General features: G+C 31.4%; 1 protein-coding gene across 2 annotated transcripts in view; it reads right to left on the reverse strand.

Moving 5' to 3' along the window:
- Positions 1–5,106: 5,106 nt before the first annotated feature.
- The window catches only part of Vha100-2 (V-type ATPase subunit a family protein Vha100-2), an 84,791-nt gene continuing 69,270 nt past the window's right edge, over positions 5,107–20,627 (reverse strand). For both annotated transcript variants that reach the window (XM_017909702.1, XM_017909703.1), the window contains exons 2-14: positions 20,229–20,369; positions 19,617–19,796; positions 18,337–18,465; positions 18,144–18,226; positions 15,531–15,657; positions 12,262–12,438; positions 11,209–11,421; positions 10,671–10,884; positions 8,673–9,096; positions 8,176–8,303; positions 7,859–8,091; positions 6,766–7,154; positions 5,107–5,930 (exon numbers count right to left, since the gene is read on the reverse strand). In XM_017909702.1, coding sequence (XP_017765191.1) covers positions 5,834–5,930; positions 6,766–7,154; positions 7,859–8,091; positions 8,176–8,303; positions 8,673–9,096; positions 10,671–10,884; positions 11,209–11,421; positions 12,262–12,438; positions 15,531–15,657; positions 18,144–18,226; positions 18,337–18,465; positions 19,617–19,796; positions 20,229–20,345 — 2,511 coding nt within the window. In that variant the 5' untranslated portion in view covers positions 20,346–20,369 and the 3' untranslated portion in view covers positions 5,107–5,833. The remainder of the gene's footprint in view (positions 5,931–6,765; positions 7,155–7,858; positions 8,092–8,175; positions 8,304–8,672; positions 9,097–10,670; positions 10,885–11,208; positions 11,422–12,261; positions 12,439–15,530; positions 15,658–18,143; positions 18,227–18,336; positions 18,466–19,616; positions 19,797–20,228; positions 20,370–20,627) is intronic.

Here is a 20,627-nt window from a genome sequence, read left to right on the forward strand (position 1 = left end):
TAATAACAGATAATGCGTGTTACTGTTCTTGAATATTTCTTTCGTCAGTGGCAGTAATTAAAAAGCTGATGAAGGATAACACTATTTCACAAATCGCTTTGTTCAGGGACTGAAAGTTTTATTTTGATGCGTGTAAATATTCCATCAGTGCTACCGGCATGTTGGATTCGCTTCGACCAGAAGTATTCTGCGATTGGGCAAAGCTGTGTGTCGTTTTCGCGGGAAGATGCTTCGTCTTTGAAATAGCCATATGCTGAAGTATCGATGTGAAATATCAAACGATGTTTCTTACATTTATTAATATCAATGAAGCAAATATAAATATATTTCTGTTACGAAAAATTCTAAATTTCTATTATTAATTCATGAACTTGAATTATTAATTATTCCACTATACTAATGGAAAGATAAATCATTAGTATCTACGGCAATAATTCAAACACTCTATGCAATAATCACGAATAATTATTGAAATAACAAGCAATTCACATCCAAAATTATATTAGAAAGCTCGCTAAGGCTGTACCTTTACGATGCAATCTTTATAGTTGATGAATTAAATATAGACGAACATGAAGTCACAGATGAAGATGAGTGGCTTTGTTGTTGGTAGAAAGAAAATAAAACTGCAATAGTTATATGCTAAAGTATTTTCTATTCATTTCGAAAGTTTCACATATAAACGTTAAATGTTAACAACATAATAAACAATGATATATAGAAATTTACTTTTTATCCTTTCCTTCATTGCTATAAAATATAAATATAAGATTATATAATACAAGTCAATAAAAATTCCACTTTCTATAACATAGTTATAATGTAAACACTAACTTTTTCTCTTTCTTTATAACTTCTAACTCTTCCTTAGTTTTTACTTCGTCGTTACTTTCATCAATTAAATGATCATGCGCTGATTTGTACCTATCACTAAACTTTTTATTTAATATCACAGTTTCTTCTTCATTCTCCACTGCTCCTTCACCAAATGATAAAATATTGAAATCTCTGTAACAATATTTTTCATTACAAAGAACAATACTATCAGGGCTAAATTCTGCAAACATATATGATTTTTACTTTATTGCTGCTGTCTTAGTTTTTGAATTGTCCTTTACTTCTTCACTTTCTTGTACTGTTATTCTTGGTATAATATCAGAAAATAGATTATTCAATATCATAATTTTTATCAATCTTGGAGGATAAAATGGTCTAGCATTCTACAAAAAAGAGGTAATATTATATTTATATCAATTCTTGATGTATTTCCTTGTAAACATTAAATTTACCTCACCTACAAGTGCTTCTGCAAGTTTAGGCATGTAATATATAGTTTGTCCAGTACCCTTACAAAAGATTGTATGTTTATTATGCAATTCTAATGTGGAACCAAGAGTAAATAAGAATTGGAAATCATTGTCATCTTCTCCAGCATAGCCACCAGCAATTAAACCTCGTCCACAGGAACATAATCTTGTACGAAAATCGTCCTAAAACACATATATCTAATAATTATTTTTGAATAAAAAACGAATTCATTTTACTTTTAAATATGGTCTCACTTTAAATGGCTCTCAATATATTTTACAATCTTCTCCTGTATCTGTAGGATCACCACCTTGTGTATGAAATATATTGTTACCCCAATAACCTTCCATACATAATTGTATGAAATTTCTACATGTCTTCGGAGTTTCTTTGACCCATAATTCTGCCTCAATATCACCAACAGTTGTTTTCATTACAACCTAGTTATAACAAATATATTAGTTTTATTCATGTACAATGTTTTCAAAATCAAATTTATTAAAATTTATTATTTATTATTGCAATTCAAATTAGAAATTATTTAATATGTTAATATAGAAATTTTGAAAGTAAATATTGTATATCGGTTAAATTTTTAAAAACAGATATACAATCTATTGAAACATTATTAACTAATACTTACTACATTACCCTTAGTGACTGGCTCTTACATATAAATATTACTCATGTTTGTGAGTTTCCTATAATAAAAAAAATCCATCGTCAATATTCCATATTAAATCTTCAGTCATTTGTAAATCAGTCAACCAAATGGTTCTTTTCTCAAATAATCATCAACAGATAAGACATACCTTTATGTCCTTTTAACATTAGCTTCACTGGCCCAATCAATTCCACGTGCCACAGCCCCATTATTCCTGTTGCTTTTATAGTCTCCAAGTTCCTATAAACATTTCCATACACTTGTATCTTAATGCGACATTTACACTCTATATTTAATTTATCCTTATCTTTCATAGCTATTACCAAGTGTTCATTCTCTATCTCGTCAATGATTCTCATATTTGCATGTTCATGGCACACATCCTCTCTCTTGATACATTTGCTGCTCCTTTCCTGTTTCTTGATTCGACATAATATGCGTTTACTCTTCGCACTGCTTTCATTCGAACCACTCTCTTTTCTTTATGAAGAATTTTTTCAGACGCAGCGAGTACACACCATTGTTTGCAGGACTTCAAAGTTCAAGCTTTATTGTATCTATCTTCCTAGGCGTCAGGCAACTTACTGATCACCTGTAATAATGGCTCGCTTGCCTATCGACACGATGTGTTTTTGTCGCTCGCCGGGATTTGTTTTTAGAAGAAAACGAGTGGGGGAACTTTTGTAAGCGAACCGATTCGTCCGCGGGACACGTACAGGAGTAGCCAATGGGGTAGTGTGAAGAATTTTTGCAAATATCTCGGAAATTAAAGCCAAGCTACAATTGTTGTTCAGATAAACGGTGTTCAGAATCTCGTCCTCTACAATATGTTTAAAAATCATAGGGATCGACTCACGCATTCTGCAGTTTTTGACAATTTTATGTTTTTTGTTAAAAATCTAGTAATAGCACATTTCTTTTCCAAGCCCTCCGATCTATATTTCTTATTGAGGCACAAATAAAATCTTTTATGAAAAAATCGGAAAGAAAGATGCGTTTAGAGCAAAGACGCTCAACTACATATTTACCATAATTTTTATTTTGTTTTCAGGTATTATTTATTTTTTTATTTCAGCTTTTAATTATTTTTCCTTTTTTCAGCTTTTAATTGTTTTTTCTCTTTTCAAATGTTATTGGCTCCTTTCTATTTATTTTTATTTGATTTTTCGAATATTTCGTATTAGACTGTTTTTCTTACATAGTATTTTTATTATTTTGTAACAAATGTATACTACCATAAGAAAGCGTAAAAAATAAACTTTTTTATTAAGAAATTTTATTTACAATTGTTTATTTACAATGTTTTCATATGCGAAAAATGAATATAAAATAATTGAGAAAGACTATCAACTATGGAGACGGGAATCGAATCGAGGTCCTTCAATTCTAATTCTCGATTGTCGCCGCTAGGCAACGATTTCACTTGAAAACAATTGGAAATAAATCTGTAATTAAAGAAGTAATAAAAATTTAATCGTAAATATCTAAAAAGTTATTGAGTAGTTGCGGCCATAATGACATATATTCTTGAACTTGATGACGAAATCTATAAATCTGTAAAGTTTCAACTATATCGGTGATCCGAAGGACTTGCCCTCTCCTCGTTAAACAAAAGAATGCATACTTCACGAATCTCCAACCGCTATTTTCTCGAAAATAAAGCCTCGAACAAAAAAATTATATTCTTTCTTTTCGACTTATTTTTAGATGTAGAATTAATTTCTGCTCGATTATACCACCAATTACCACTCTGTATATAATAAATTTTTAATTGGTGCGAAATCACATTTTCCTTCAAGATATTTAAATTTATTTAAGAAGCATTATAATAAAAATTATAATACACAGCTGGAAAGAATAATTTATATTACTAATTCGTCATTTGAGAAACTAGTCTTTTTCAGCTGGAAATTGAGAGAATGTGTGCAAGAGTTAAATTAACATAACATCACGACATTGGTAAAATATAGTCATATATATTTGCATCGCTTTGTTTTTAGACATTATATTAATACCTATATTGGATACATCTCTAACGACGCTTATTAGTTGCAGGATGAATACTTTTCACAATCACTCTCAACAATTTGTACTCTAGTAACATAGAATGTACATTCCCGCCATCCTTCTCAGATTTCACGTATTTTTTCTCAGTTTTTACGATCATTTACAATAATATGCAGATATAATATCGTTGATATCGTATTATATTCATCGTTATTTTTTAACCTTAATGTCATATTTTGACAATGAACAATGGAATGAACGAGACGTGTACTGATCAACGATATGTTCAGTTAATGCAACACATTCGTATAAATTTCTATTCTAAATAATTATTTGGGTATCCATAATTTTATAAAATTATCGATTTTATTTGATCCGCAATTTTTCTCTACTTTATCAATGAAAAAAAATCATAGGAAATCACTTATAATATTGTTATTAACGATCAATCAGTACGATAGATCTTCTCTTTTAACCCTTTGCATTATGAGGTCACCTCTGGCGTGACATTTCGCACAGTTAATAAAATAAATTAGTAGGAAGCAGTTTTATTTAAAAAATGCTTTGAAATTATGTGTATGTAAAAGTCTCGTATTATACACTTCTTGGCATAATAATATTAGTGTTCCTTGTCAAATGTCAAGAAGATAGTAAACGCAATCACATTGAATTATCTCGAGGTCACTTGTGGAGAATTTTCGACAAGCCACGAAACTTCCGTCGGACCACGAAAATCGGTTAGATAGTAAATTACAATGACAGATACTCGAGGCAAACATAATGACTGCCTAGTATGTTCAAATCGAAAAATAAAAGGTGGAAGGTGAATAACAGTTTATTTTTGTGAAACTTGCGACAGGAAGCCATTTTTACAAGTAGAAGATTATTTTAAAAAGTACCATACTTTAAAAAGGTATAAATAACAACGAATTAAATATTCGTCTTTTGACGTTATACATTCTTTATGAACAATCGTTTTGTTAATAAAATATTAAACTTTAAATAATTGCAAGCGATTACTTTATACCTAAAATGTGATATTGAAACTAGGAAAATTAAATCAGAGATTAAATCAGAGAACAAACTAGGAAAATAATTATAGTGCAATGGGTTAAAAGACTGGTGACGTCTGTGTGAAAGTAACGTTTTTCTTGTTTCATAATAAATTTATGAATATCACTCGTTATAAATGGAAAACAATTGAACACTGACATTTAACTAAACAACAAATATTTCTCTTATGACCTGCAATTTAAAAAGACAACATTCCATTAACTTTCTATTCTGTTAACGTATTGGTCGATTGAAGGTTCCTCATTATTAGTTGATGTTTCGTTTCTATCGGAACACTGTATAATAATTATCGCGTAATAATTTAATATACAGCTGGAGTATGGCATTTAAACGTAGACCGAACGTGTGTATTTAACAATACGACGCAAGTTTCGAAAGCAATCGATAAATGATGACTATTGATGATCATAAGCGCAAGATATCTTTGTACGAAGTATATCCGAAAAGGATGTCAAAAGCTTATTGTATCTATAAATTTTCGTAATTTTATACAAAACACATCAAATACTGTCGTCATACGATCTTCTTTGCGATTCGAAGGAAACGATACAAATATCTTCGATTAAAGATTGCCTCTGCGATAGTCGATATTTCGCCTAAACACAATCCGGTTAAACTAAGAAATTCCATAAGGATACTTCACAAAAATTTCCTAAAACAACTTTTCCCACGTGTTTCACTTAACATCGCCGAATTGATTGTAAAATGAAAACAAGTCTTTTGGTTTATACACGATAAATATAGCTAATCGTAGTTATTGCTGAGGACCACGGCAGCGGTCTAGTCTTCGGAGTCTTCGGCATCGAAGATAGTTTTGAAACAAAATGGTTGAAAGGGATAACCTTGGCCATCGTAGAATTTGCTCATGAATTCCACCCTAGAAACGAAAATGAAAAATGAACGAGGAAACTTGTAGATTCTTTTCTTTTCTCTTCTTCGTCTCTTCAAATTGTACATATATATTTAAAATAAAAGCTGAGAGAGGAAACATAATTAGGAAGGTCGAAAGAAATACCTATAACTTCAAAGGTATTAGAAACAACTTAGCTACAAATATTATATAGTCTATTATTGTACTAATAAATTTAAATTCGTATATGCAGAGTGTTCCAGCAACGGTAGTATAACCGGAAAGGGGTGATTCTACGTGACAAAATAAATAAAAAATAAAGAATAAAATTTTTTCAAGGAAATCGACTTTGAAAATTCACCGAGTGCGCCTAGTATACTAATGATTAGTATACATCTGCCTTAGCCGAAGTTAAGTGCACGTGTACACAGTCAATATTCAACGTCGATTTCCTCGAAGCTTCGAATGAAAAAATTTTATTCTTCATTTTCGATTTATTTTTTCACGTAGAATCATACCTTCCCGGTTGTACTATCTTTGCTGGGATACCGGGTATACATGACCCATATGTGCAACGATTTCAATACTTCTAACTTACGACCTTCTTTCTTATCTTAATGTTCCAAATCTATTCCTCTCGTATTTCCCACATACAATGCAACATCTTGTATATAATAAAATGCAATTTATTTCTTAACACTAAACGAAATAGAAACTTAACAAAATGGAATAACGAGAGATATCGGAAAATGGATTACACGTATATCGGAAGTTTTAGAAATCAGTTATTATGGTCTTGGCAGGTTTAGCGTTAAACGTCGACGAAGAATTAACATCTATGTATGAATTTTGCTGTACATACCAATGGAGTCGGAGTGTATGAAGGAAGGCTGAAAGCCCTTCCATCATCACGAGGATGGCAATGGTGAAGAAGGCCCAGGCGGCGAAGGTGACGAATAAAAAGACAGCCTGTATATAATTATTCTCAGTGGCACCTAAGCCTTTTCTCAACACCATCGTCCACAGAACTTCGGAAAGCTGTCCATGGGCCAGCGACAAGGCCCAAAGACGCAGGTAAGAGGCAGTGTGAGATATCGTTGAGAGGACGTATTCTATGGTATGAATACCTTGGTGTATCATAACCTCACCGAACGTATCCATTTCGTGACTTTCGGTAGCTTCGCTGGTAGAAGGGTTATTTTGCAGCTCCGCAGTTTGCAATTCGATGTCTTGAGACGGTGTTCCGTTGCTCTGAAATGATGAGTATCGCATCAAAAAATGAAACGAACAATTGTGAAAATTAAAAAAAGATTTCTTCAATCATTGTGAAAATTAAAAAAGGATTTCTTTAACCCTTTGCATTCGCCGATTTTTTCACCACGGAAGAATTGCAAAGATTCTCTGCCATAAAGCCGATGATATTTTTTAGAACAGTAAATAGAAAATCGTATAATTAACACGTAGAATTATTTAATTCCAATACCTCGTACACTATTACATTATGTTAAATTTAATATATTAATTAATATTGGTTTCCAAAATTTTATTAAATGGTGATTAAAGGTCGCCGGTCGAATGCAAAGGAAAGTACCCCTTCCTCGATTATACCTTCGACACTTATATATCGATCGTCTATCTATCTAAGATAATTAAGTGCACGTGTACTCGGTGAATGTTCAAAGTCGATTTTCTCGAAAACGAAGCTTCGAATCAAAAAACTTTATTTTTTATTTACGATTTTTTTTTCGCGTAGAATTATCCTCTGTCCGGTTATACTACCGTTGCTAGGACACTCTGTATATATGTATATATATACTATTTGAAAATCGTAAATTATTTCCAAGCCTAGCTCAGGTAAATGAAATAAATATGATACACAAATGAATAAATAAATGAACAAACATATTTTTATTTCTATTAACATTCGTTAAGCTGGCTGCACAATATATACCTACCAGAACTTTTCCATTTTGTTTTTTCCTATTCGTTATTAGGAAAAGAATTGGTTTCCCAAAAAGCATCACGGGCACGCATATCACTGCAACTACGAAACAAACCAACTGTAATTCATGCTGACCATCAAACATATACGCTGAACATCCCGGTGGCATTTTAGTTTGGCTCATCAGTATCATATTAATAAACGTAATTAAGACTGATGGTGCACACGAAGGTTGATACGTCTGAACTGTAAAACACAGTAACAAATCGTTAATGACATAATTAAATCGAAAATTGGACAAAACGAAAATTACTCGAGAACGACACCTACCTGTTGACAATGGATTGTATAAGACCCATTTAATGAACATCAACAATACTAGGTAGAAAAATAACACAATAAGGAAAATCAGTTGTGGCAAAAATTCGAGGAACAAGCTCGAGTATTTCTTAAAATGCCTATAGAGAAGTATAAAAACATTATTAATATCGTACCATCTAAAAATGCTAATTATCGATTCATGATACGAAAATACTGCAAAACTTAATTTCTACGAAAAATATGAAATTTTCTGAAGCAAAATACAGTGGAAACTTGCAAATTCAGAGTAACTGATATTAACTTTAATTACTGATATACGTAATTATATATTTATTATATGTAACGTATATGTCACGTTATATATCATCAATAAAATAATAAATAAATATCTGACAAATGAATTTTGATTAAAAAAAAGAAGATAAAAATAATTCAATTTTCTAACGACGAGATGACCCAAAACACGTTTAATGACTCAAAACACGAGTATTTTTCAAGAAACTTACATAATATTGGGGATACTCATGCACACGCCAAAGATCATGTGCACGACACCGAAAATGATTGACAGCTTCATTTTGTACGAATTCAAGAATATGATTTTGTTCTCGGCTAGCATCCAAACAGGATCCACACCAAAGGGATAAGGCACTTGGTAGTAATCCTTGGTAGTCGGATTCAATTGAAGAAATTCATTGCTGATGATTGTACTTTCGTTGTACGTTATATACCAACTAGACCCGAATATATTTAATGGCTTTGAGAACACGTCATTGTAGATGATGCCAGTGTAAATGGAAAACAAACCCATGAGAAGAATAATGTAACGTCCGGCGAAAAATATATTCCAAATTTCGGACGACGACTTTCGCGCCTGAAACTTCTTCTCCAATACGAGCATGTATACAGCGAACAGGGTCATAATTAAACCTAAACAGAAAATCGATCAAAAAAGGAACTATAAACGAAAGTTCCAAATATATCAGGAAAGTAAAGATATTTTATTTTTGCAGTTATTCAATTACTTTATTAATAATTTTATTAATTATTACTTTCTACTAATCACTTACTAATTACTTTTGGGAGAGTAAATATTATTTTTTATTTAAATAGGAACGTCATTGTGTATATCTTCATTGCAATCCTTCGATTATTTTAGTGTCAATAATAAAGAAAGTTAATAATTAATAAAAGAATATTACAAATATTGCAATGATGAAGAGAGTATATCAGTTAAGTGGGTATTCTAGTCTAGAACTTTCAAAATATCAATTTTTTTAAATTTTATTTTCTGAAAGTATATGTCTTTAAAAATATATCTACCAGTGGATTGATAGATTTGAAAAATTAATGAAGTTATTAGCATGCAACCCGCATACATATTCATATTTCTCGAAACCATATTTTTCCAAATGGTTTTCATGATATCTCAAGTTTTAGTTGACCGATTACGATCAAATTTGGAGGATATCTTCCGCGTATGTATCCCTCTTGCCCCTACCAAAATTTAAAAAATCTAATGTTTTTAACTATTTTTTTTTGTCATACTGCAGTTGAAAAAAGCACAAAAAATCGATAATCTAATTTTAAAGTACTTCCAAAAATTTTCTCTTCAATGTTTTTATGCACTTTTGGTACCAACGATAATTACGTTCATATTACACAAAATGGATGTTTGTTTGTCCATTTTGGAGTAGAAGAACAGCTGGAATCGTGCAGGTATGTTCAATTGAAGGGACACTATTAAACTAGCTGTAGCTTCGACAATTTTCAATATTTTTTCATGAAAAAAATAGCTTGTACTTCTAAAATATAGTCAAAACTATGTTACAAATCCCGATACAATAATGTCTTTATCGTTCTTAAAAAAAATCCCAAATAGCACCTAAAAAATTGATCTGTAGATTAGAATACCGCCTTAAAGAATATTCCAAATATATTAATAAAAGGATTTTATAAATGCATTAATAATAAAGAAAATAAATAAAGAACATATTTTATGCTACCATGTATAATTTAGACGATGTGATATTCGTTTGGAGAAATTTCGCTAAGTATCGATAATATTAATTGATATTATCTCGATATATGATTTCTTGTAGATTAAAATTTTGAAATTAGATGTCGAAGTTACTAAAAATTTTTGGCACATTTTCCATAACTATTATTAATACGATAAAAAAGATAATTGATATGCACATACATATAGTCATTAATATATACATATTTCCCTTTATTAAAATATCTGTACTCTTTCATCTTAATTTACGCGAAGATAAAGATAATGCGTATAAACCATTATAAAAAGAGTATAAATAAGAAAGAATTCAAAAATTACCAACTAAAATCATGAAGATATTTAATTAAATAACATAATCCACCCACCACATAAACACTCACCCTATACGTTAATAAACTGCTATATAAAATATCAAAATATGAAAATTCAAAAAATATTTGAAACGGAAAGTATTTTAATCGTATGAAGTCTATTTTTCGCTTACCATGTCCAGAATCGCCGAACATGATGCTGAATAGGAAAGGGAAAGTGATAATCGTGTAAAGGGCCGGATTGACTTCACGATACGACGCCACCCCATAGGCGTCGATCAAATTTTGGAAACCCCTGGTGAATTTGTTCGTCCTATTAAACGTCGGAGGGCTCTCGTTCGTGTATATGACGTTGTGGAAAGATGGTATGGAACTACCACAGAGGCGCTGTAGAAAACAAAACGTAATTATGTTTAAAACGCAACGAAAGCAAAAAATTGCATGGGTGTGACAAAAAATAAAAGAAGGAAAAATACCATAAAAGAATACTAAAATTGTCGAACAGCCGAAGAATAAGCAACGTAAATCGAAGAATAATTTTTCATATTTGTAATTTATATTATTTAACGTGAAATATCTATTCAAACGTCAAATTTTCACCAAAAATTGCTGTGATATAGTTTAAATTTAAATATATAAGGTGTACGAATATTAATTATATTATATTAAGGAATTGACTATCATAGTAATAAATGTGATTTGGGAACTAACCGATCCCTCAGTGAGACAGTTCCTGACAATAGGAAGATCTGCCACAGGTACCCAACATTCCCCTATAAGGCACTTCTTGGTCACGTCCATATTGAACAGATTCATCGTGTGGTAAATTGCCTTCATCTTTCGAACCATGATCGTCCAGTTGGGCAATTCTTTAGCCACGTTGTGCAACACTCGTTGACGATGGTCCTGCGTTTGATTTAAAACCTACGAAACGAAGAAAGAGAAGAATGAATTCATGATCATTAGCTCCTAAGAGTTATCAGTTTCTTAAGTGATAGAACCGTCAAAGAATCCCGAAAATAATAACGAAATTACGTGATAATATTTCAAATTGTATATATGTATATAAACTATTAATAGAATCATTATGGCCGGTTGTATTATAATTTTCGAGACATCCTGTATGTTGTTCAAGTTCTCTAGACTAGGAACAGGTTCTCTAGACTAGGAACAGTGGTATCTTGATTCGCATCTTTGACTTGACTTTTGATACTTTCATTGCTATTCAATAACCTTAAAAGGGGTCAAAATAATTGCTATTTTAAATTGATTAGCGAGATACGAGTGAGACAGAATAATGGCAGCATAGACACAGTCTTCTAATGGAAATGTTAACTATTCCGTTTTTTAGTAGCTAACGTTTCTATTAAAAGACTACGCCGTTGATCTTCGTCAACGTTTTCGGCCAATAGCGATCGCTGCCTGTAATCGTAGCAGTGTCAGTGGACTGCAACAGGAGTGGGGATGTAAACACGCTGTACCTTCTTCTCGTGAGAGCACAGTATTCGATACATGTATCGAGCACAACTGCGAAACTTAGACACAACATTAAATTCGATACAAACGAATCCTCGCCAATCCTGAGGTATGAAATCGCGCTATAATAATCGCGGCATGCAATTATCATATACCCTTCACAAATGAGATTCATCCAAAATTTTAACCAATTTTTCTGGTATTTTTCGAGTTACGTGGTCGATGTTACATTTTCGCAAGGTTCCAATTTTGACAAATACACGATTTTGATAAATATGCAGAACTTACCAAGATCAAGTCTTCCAACCGCGTTCGAACCCCTTTGACCATGTCTACCCGCTCTGCATGGGTATTGGGACAGGGGTACAAAGACGCATGGAAACCAGTGCAAACTTTCTTGATGCGGCTCTTCAGTTGTTCTCCTTGGAAAAACGCGACGAAGACCGTTTTAAATATCTGATTGCCCTAAAACAATCCGCAAGACTTACGTATATCTAGGGACGGGCCATTGAAGATGGTCTGAACAGAGTAATATTTACAATATGAACAACGTTATTAATATTATTAACACTACGATAAAGCAATATGATTGTTCGATTCCAGATTTCATTCGTTTAAAGAATTAGTATTGGAATGAGAGATTAACTGCTTGGTGTAGTATGACTACTATGATAACTCGCTTGTCTTTTATGTCACAAACGCCTTGGAGACTTGTCTTCATGGAGATTCCCATGGGGGTGATAATATTGTTGCAAGGAAATTTATTTATTCTAATTGTAATACGATATAAGTACACTGGGCTTTCTATTTCTTTCTCTTTTTTTGATTACTGCATGTAGTATGCCTCTGCAATGGTAGTACAATCAGGAGGTGATTCTACGTGAAAAAAAACAAATTGAAAATGAAGAATCAAATTTTTTCATTTGAAGCTTCGTTCTCGAGAAAATCGATTTTGAATATTCACTGAGTACGTGTGCACTTAACTTTGGCTATGGCGGATGGACCATCAATATACCAGTGTACTCAGTGAATATTCAACGTCTATTTTCTCGATAATGAAGCTTTGCATGAAAAAATTTTATTCTTTATTTTCGATTTATTTTTTCACATAGAATCACCCTCTCCTCAGTTCTACCACCAATACTGATATATCAATGGTTTATCCATCTAAGGCATAGTTAGGTGCACGCGTACTTAGTGAATATTCAAAATCGATTTTTTCGATAAGGAAGCTTCGAATGAAAAAATTCTATTCCTTATTTTCGATTTGTTATTTTACGTAGAATCACCCCCTTCCCAGTTGTACTACCGTTGCTGTGACACTCTGTATATGGGGATTGGAACGAAATTAAATCATTTTATATGGGCAATTTTTTTCAATTTAATTATTTGTGATTAAAGGTGTAACTTTATAGCCATAATTTAGAGAAGAAAAATTTCGATAGATTTCATAATATCATACTGATTTTCTTATAAATCGGGAAATTTACATCTCGGAAGTATATTTTTATCAAGTTCTTTAAAAAACGATTAAAATTTATGGAATCATTAAAAATTTTGGGCAATATATTACTCATGTAATAAAATAACAAGGCAAACTATTTTGTTTTAAATATTCACGTCTCCATATAATTTACATAGTGATGATAATAATGATAATTTTTAAAATTAATTAAGAAATCACGGATCGATTATGAACAAGATTTTACAGTTAATATAAACATTACCACTGCGATTATTAAAAGATTCTCACATTTACAAACTACACGAGTTTAGAAAAAATAGAAAACAAAATTATTTAAACAAAAGCCTTATGCATAAATAAAAATATATTTTCTACTTATTCTTTTATAGAATAAAACAAAATTCATACATTGCAAAACAGTTCAATATGCAAAACAAGGAGTAATTCGGTAAAATTAAAAGAAAAATTGTTCTACTGTGCAAAATTAAGCCAAAAGTGCGCAATTATAAATCATACACGAAGAATACGTGTTCGAGACTAATCGAGCTTGAGAATTCATCGTGTACACGAGCAAAACCAAGTTATTATTGTTTTCGAGTTGTTATTTGTATTTGTATTTACGTTTGCGAACATTGACTGTGGCACGACTTACTTCTATCAGTCCTGTTATCTGACTTTCTTCTCCGTTTTTACGAACGCGATGAAAAATGGCGATAACGCTCGTATCGCAACCAATTCTCACACAATATTATTTCTTAATTAATAAAAATGATAAAAAGAGCGAGCAAAGATTACTTAAATGTCATCTGCTTGAGATAACGAGTAGAAAGGAAAAAAAAATTAAAAATTAGAACAGAATGATCACATAAGAACTAGTAATATATTAAATAATAATAGATCCCCGATTTGAAGATTTGATTAAATTAACCTAATCCTAATTTTCGAAAGTACAAAATAAAATCAACGCGAATTATAATGCTTAAATTACTGAAATAATGATTAGGTGATTAAATGAAAAAAACAACACCTATTATATTTACTGCATTAATGTCACTATTAACATTTACAAGTATAAATAAACGAAAGGAATTATAAATAAATATATTAATCGATACTTCATTCGAGATTTCCATGAAAACGATCGAATACATGTGTGCTTAATGAATATTTATATTCGATTTACTTAAAAACAAAATCTCGTATGAAAAGATTTCATTTAATAATATCGATATTAACTCGAGTTAAAAATGATCTTCTCAGATAAATCAGGCTTATCGACATAACGTGTCAAAGATAAAAATTGAAAGATTCAAGATACAAAACGAATAACATCGAAATGAGCAATCTTTTTAAAGAAAAAAAGAATAATGAAACAATTACAAAGCCTCTAGAAGTAAAACGATTTTTCCATGACTGTCATACTTCAATGACACATTTGATAAACTAGGTGAATATGACTAGGTGAAAAAAAATTAAATATAATTTTCCCGAATTATAATTATACTACGTTTGATAAATAAGAAAAGAAACTTCTCGCTCAAAGATCGATGGATAACATTACCATCGTTAAAATCAAAATATTAACATTAAAATCTTACCAAATCCTTTGAATCCTTGCGTATGTGATTTTAGAGATAAATACAAATATGATGAAAACAGACACAATAGAAATAAATTAACACGTTGACTGCCATAGTGATCACCAGTGTTCGGCGATACTAATTTTTTAAATTTATATTTGTTTTATTATAACCATTTTTTGAAAATTTGATCGACGTAAATGAATAGAGAATTTTGAATAGAAAACATGAATGATTTGCATGATTTTTTCATTCTTTCTTTTGCCATATTATTTGATAATTTATTATGTCCTAAGAATAATGAAAATTTTATCGTGGCCCCTTGAATGTATTAAAAGTGCGTGGCAGTCAAAGTGTTAATAGAATTAAGTTAATATTGGGACAAAGAAATTCCTGCTATTGGTAAATTCTATACAGCTAGCCGAAAAATTTTCAATTCTGTATTTCTATAAATTGGATCAGGAGAAATTAAGAGATTTTTCAAAAGGAAAGAACATAAGAAATGAACTAACAGTAGCTGGATCTTCTAGCGGTTCCTCGAGTTCAGCTTGTCGTAAGAAAACGTTACCACGGGATATTCGCCACAGCATTCTCTCGAAAGCTGGCACTCGTTCTCGGTTTATTACCCCAGCAACGAATCTGCGGAAGAAAAATTTGGATAAATGAAACAGATGAATAAATTATAATATAATTTAATAATATGATATATATTAATATATTTTAATAATAAATAAATTTAATTAACAATAATTATAAAAATAAATAATATATATGTAATAAATTATTCAAATTATAAAATATAATTTCTTCAGCTTCGATAAACTATCATTTATTTAGCCTTTAAAAAATATCGTCTCTTCTGATTATGAAAAATATTACTCTTTAATCTTTGTAAAATATAATTTCTTCAGCTTTTGAAAGATATCATATCTTCTGATTACATAAAATATTGCTCTCTAGTTTTTGTGAAATATCATTTCTTCAGCTTTTAAAAAATATTTAAGACATTGAAATAAAAAAGCTTTTCCATTTCTATTCTTTTTTTTTTTTTTCTTATTAAGATTTTGAGAAATATTATTTTGTATATATCTCTTCTTTAACTATTTTTAAAGTATTATTTTTTAAATTTTTATAAATTAAGGTTCGTTCGCAATACATACATAGGTTCTGTCCAACTATACCACTATGAACAAAAATTTTGTTATAACTAAAGTACAAGTAAAAATTATAATTAAATTGAAGAATTATACGAAACTGTATGATATAAGGCATATTGTTGCATAAAGCAGATTTTCATTTCGCACCAAAGAAATATACCATTATTGCTAGATTACGATTAATTATTGGATTACGAATTTCATAATAAAGCGACTATCTGTTTCTATAATACCATTGTCCAACAAGTTTTAATTTTTTCCATAATTTTTAATATTTCTTAAGTGACTCTTACAGAGTTTACTTCCCTAAACACGAATTCGTAATCGAAATTGCTTTATCATCCTGAGTTTCTGAAAATTGTGAGTTTTTATAAGAAGGTACGATTTTTGGCTAAAAAGAAGTATTATATAAAAAGTAAGAAAGTAACTCAAATCTTCGTTATAGTTATTAATAGGGTAGAGAATGTATAGAAATTACCATTTTTTTGTTTAATTTATTGTTTTCATGATTACCTACTCTGAATAAGTTTGACTCTCGCGACTCATTATACCTAATGAACAAAAATAAATGTAATTTAAGGTTACTGTTTTAACATCATTCTTAATATGAATTTGTATTAGATGAACCAACGTTAAAGGAAATGGCACAGTGACAGAAGTCAAAGAAATTGGCGTCATTTTCCAAGAATTCTGGGCCAACAAGTATCGCAATATTGGCATAAATCCCACTGCCAATTTTGCGATTTTCTACTAGACAAACATAACGTTGACAAAGCTCTCACGTTGACAGAATTCCTGGAAATTTCCGTCATTTTCCAAGAATTCTAGAGATACCAATTTCGCAGCATTGGCATGACTCCTTCTGCCAATTTCGCAATTTTGTATTAGACGAACATAACATTAAAAGAGTTTTCTCGCTGGCAGAATTCTGAGACTAAAAACTTTGTAGAGTTGACATGAAATCCTCTGACAATTTTTTTATTTTATATTTTCTATGTGACATTAAAGGAGGTTGCTCGACGACAGAATTCCAAAACTTCATTTTAGTCAAAAATCGTGCCTTCTTATAAAATTTCACAATTTTCGGGAACTCAGGGTGATAAAGCAATTTCGATTACGAATTTGTGTTCAGGGAAGTAAACTCTACAAGAATCATCTAATGGATATTACAAATTAAAATTCGTGCTGAACAGCGTTATTGGCAAATGTGTAACGAATTGCTGTTATTAAAATCTACTTGCGGATAGAAGCTTGATAATGACGAGAATGCTAAATCAGACGAACGAGAATGGAAACGTATTAAAAACTTCACATAGAAACCATTTAATTCGCTATTCGCTATAGTTCAATTTACTAGAGAAATAAATATTTTATTGCAGTGTAAGAATAGTTATGTAACGTCGTCCATTATTGTTCATCTATTTGCGTATTTGATTATCGATTATTAAACGTAGTTGAATTCGATTTGCATGAATGCGACGGTCGAACGAATATAAAATAGCGTGTTGATGTAGTTGCAAGGATACGAAAAGCGGAAACAGCGATTTAAGGATTCGAAATATATGACGACAGTAATTTAAAATATTCAAATCCTCTTGGAATGCAACGTTTTTTTTTTCCTTTCTTCATTCTAAATGATTCTGTACTATTTTTAATATCTGTTTCTTCCTCTACAATTAATTCCGAGTAAAATAATAAATAAATAAATAAAATTAATCAATCTTTAATAATTCATATAATAAATCATAACATTTGCTAGGTAACATAATTTCCAAATTATTTTTTCACGACTATAAACAATATTATTAATACTATAATATCGCATGATTGAACACGTATGTACATTATTTTCCAAAATTTTAACTTTGCATTTAAAGCGAAGCGTATCATACATTAAGAAAATATATGTGTCACGTCATTTCTTAATGTTTTTGGTTAATGTGTTATGTCATTAATAAGGGAACATACTCAAGGCGCCCCGTACTCGTCAAGTTTGGATTCTGTGGTTCCTCGTGAATTAGGGTCCTCGTGATCGAGTCATTGGCCTCTTCCTGTTGATATAGAAGAAGATACGAATCTTGATTCTTCGACAGAATGGTAACATCGATTACACGAAGGAGGACGACGCTATGAGCAAAAGCTGCTGAACTACTTTAGCTACCTCCGTGAAAAATATTTGGGTCTTCTCGAGGACATGCCGTAATTCCGTCAACTCTAGATAGTTACTCTTCAGGTTCACTGCGTTTTGGCTCAGCTCTAGTATGTCGTTCTCCGTTTCCTCGAGACGGGCCTATAACAGAGTACAATAAAGTAATTACTTAATTAAATTAAATAATATTAAAATACTATACTATTAAAATACTAATACTATTAAAAGCGTTGTGACCATACCGTACATTGGATTATTCGAAATGTTGGTAGCAAAATTAAAAAAAAAGATTTCGAATTCACGTATTTTTATAGAATTAATATTCAATAGATTAATATACGGGGTGGGCCGGAATTCGTTGTACAATCGAGTAGAGGGTGATTCTACGTGAAAAAACAAATCGAAAATACAGAATAAAATTTTTTCATTCGAAGTTTCGTTGTCGAGAAAATGGACACTGAATATTCACCGAGTACACTGGTATACTGATAGTTCTCCATCTTATAATTAGTCAAAGTTAAGAGCACGCGTATTCGGTGAGTATTCAAAGTCGATTTTCTTGACAACAAAGTTTTGAATGAAAAAATTTTATTTTGCATTTTCGATTTGTTTTTTTCACGTAGAATCGGTTGTACTACAAATTCCAACTCATTCTGTATATTACAGTACATAATCGTGGTGATAACTACGAAAGTGGACTAATTGTAAGTAAAAAATCTAAACAAAGGGTCGAATCGTATTACAAATAAATGAAAAATGAGTATAATTTATTTTGTATCATGTTTATTTATTTTACAATAATGTGGAACTATCTTTGCAAAATAGAAAAAGATAGAATCGTTAAATTGAATGTACAGTTGCGTTGTAATTATTTTTATAGTTCATTTAAAATCGAAACATTTAATATGTCCAAACAAAACATGCGATTTAAGACATCCTCATAATCTTCGGCGAAATTATTCGAGCGACTTAAAGATTCGGTAGATATTCCTTAAATAATTTAGATTTCTTTTAGTGACATTTCATCATTTATTTTACTATTTTCAACATATCGAACAGTGCATAGTAAAATAAAAATATGTCACGAAACTCATCTCTTTTCCTCTAATTTTCTTTATGATATAAATATATCTTTTTATAATATTATTTATATTATTAAATTTTACACAATTATATTTTATATAATGTGCGTCAGTGGTCATTTAGCGACAAACGTATTAAATGATCGAGAGCGTAAAATAGCAAGGCAAAAGGGGGAATTTATCATCGAAAATATCTCAAAAATATCTTACCTCGAGATCTATGATCATACGTGGGTTTGGTGCCCGTGGTAGTTCCGCGAGGTTGTCCACGATCGGTACGCCGTCCTTCTTCACTTCAGCCTCGATGTATCGAAGCTTCCTTTCCATCTCATCGCACCGACGCACCTCGTTGACGAACTTTCGTTGAAAATAATTCACATTTCCGTTGAGCTACGAACGAATTGACAGTAAGTAAAGAATACCATTAAAAAGCCCTCGTGCACACACGAGTTCTCGTTTCATTTTCCTGAAATTAAACTCGGTCGGTAACAGGTCCTCGGTTCCTCGATTCCTCGATTCGAACCTTCCACGAACGCCTGATTTGTATCGATAAAAAGCAATCTGCTTTACCATCGGAGATGCGTTACTGGAAGGTCATGCGCGAATTCGTTGCGCATAAAATAGTTCGTACGTTATTGCACTGCAAACACGAGTCATGGCCGACTTCGAAAGATATCACGTTTGTTTTGGGCGAAATATTAAACGAGGCGTAACAGGGTCAACGTCTTGCTACTGTCAGCGTCACCTTTTCATAATCATCACGTAGGCTGTCGGTATGTACTATAGGATATAAACAAAGGTTACAGTTATGATTAAACTTACATCACGAAACTGCACCGTACCAGTTTCACCGAGCTCAGAGACGGAAAGGTAGGCTGCCTCTGGCTGAATGAACAGTTGGCAGAGAGCCATCTGTTCGCTCCTGAACATCGCCCCCATCCTGAAGGCGAGTTACGTTTTGTCCTGCAACGAGAAAAGACCATTACTTAAATGTAGTTGTAAGGGAAATGGAAGATGCGATTTTTGAAATTTGGAAATTTGCGTTGTAAGTACAATCATGTTAATTTGACAATTGACTGGTTCTTTGCAGATTTTCACGAATTTCATGTACACTCGTAAAGTATTCGAATATTTACACTTGCCATGTTCAACAATTGAAATATGTACGTTAAATCGAAATGTTTAGAACTATGTGGTACATACATATACTAGTAGGAAATC

The sequence above is a fragment of the Eufriesea mexicana genome, unplaced genomic scaffold (assembly GCF_001483705.2).
Source record: "Eufriesea mexicana isolate 0111107269 unplaced genomic scaffold, ASM148370v2 scaffold21290, whole genome shotgun sequence".
Taxonomy (NCBI): Eukaryota; Metazoa; Arthropoda; class Insecta; order Hymenoptera; family Apidae; genus Eufriesea; species Eufriesea mexicana.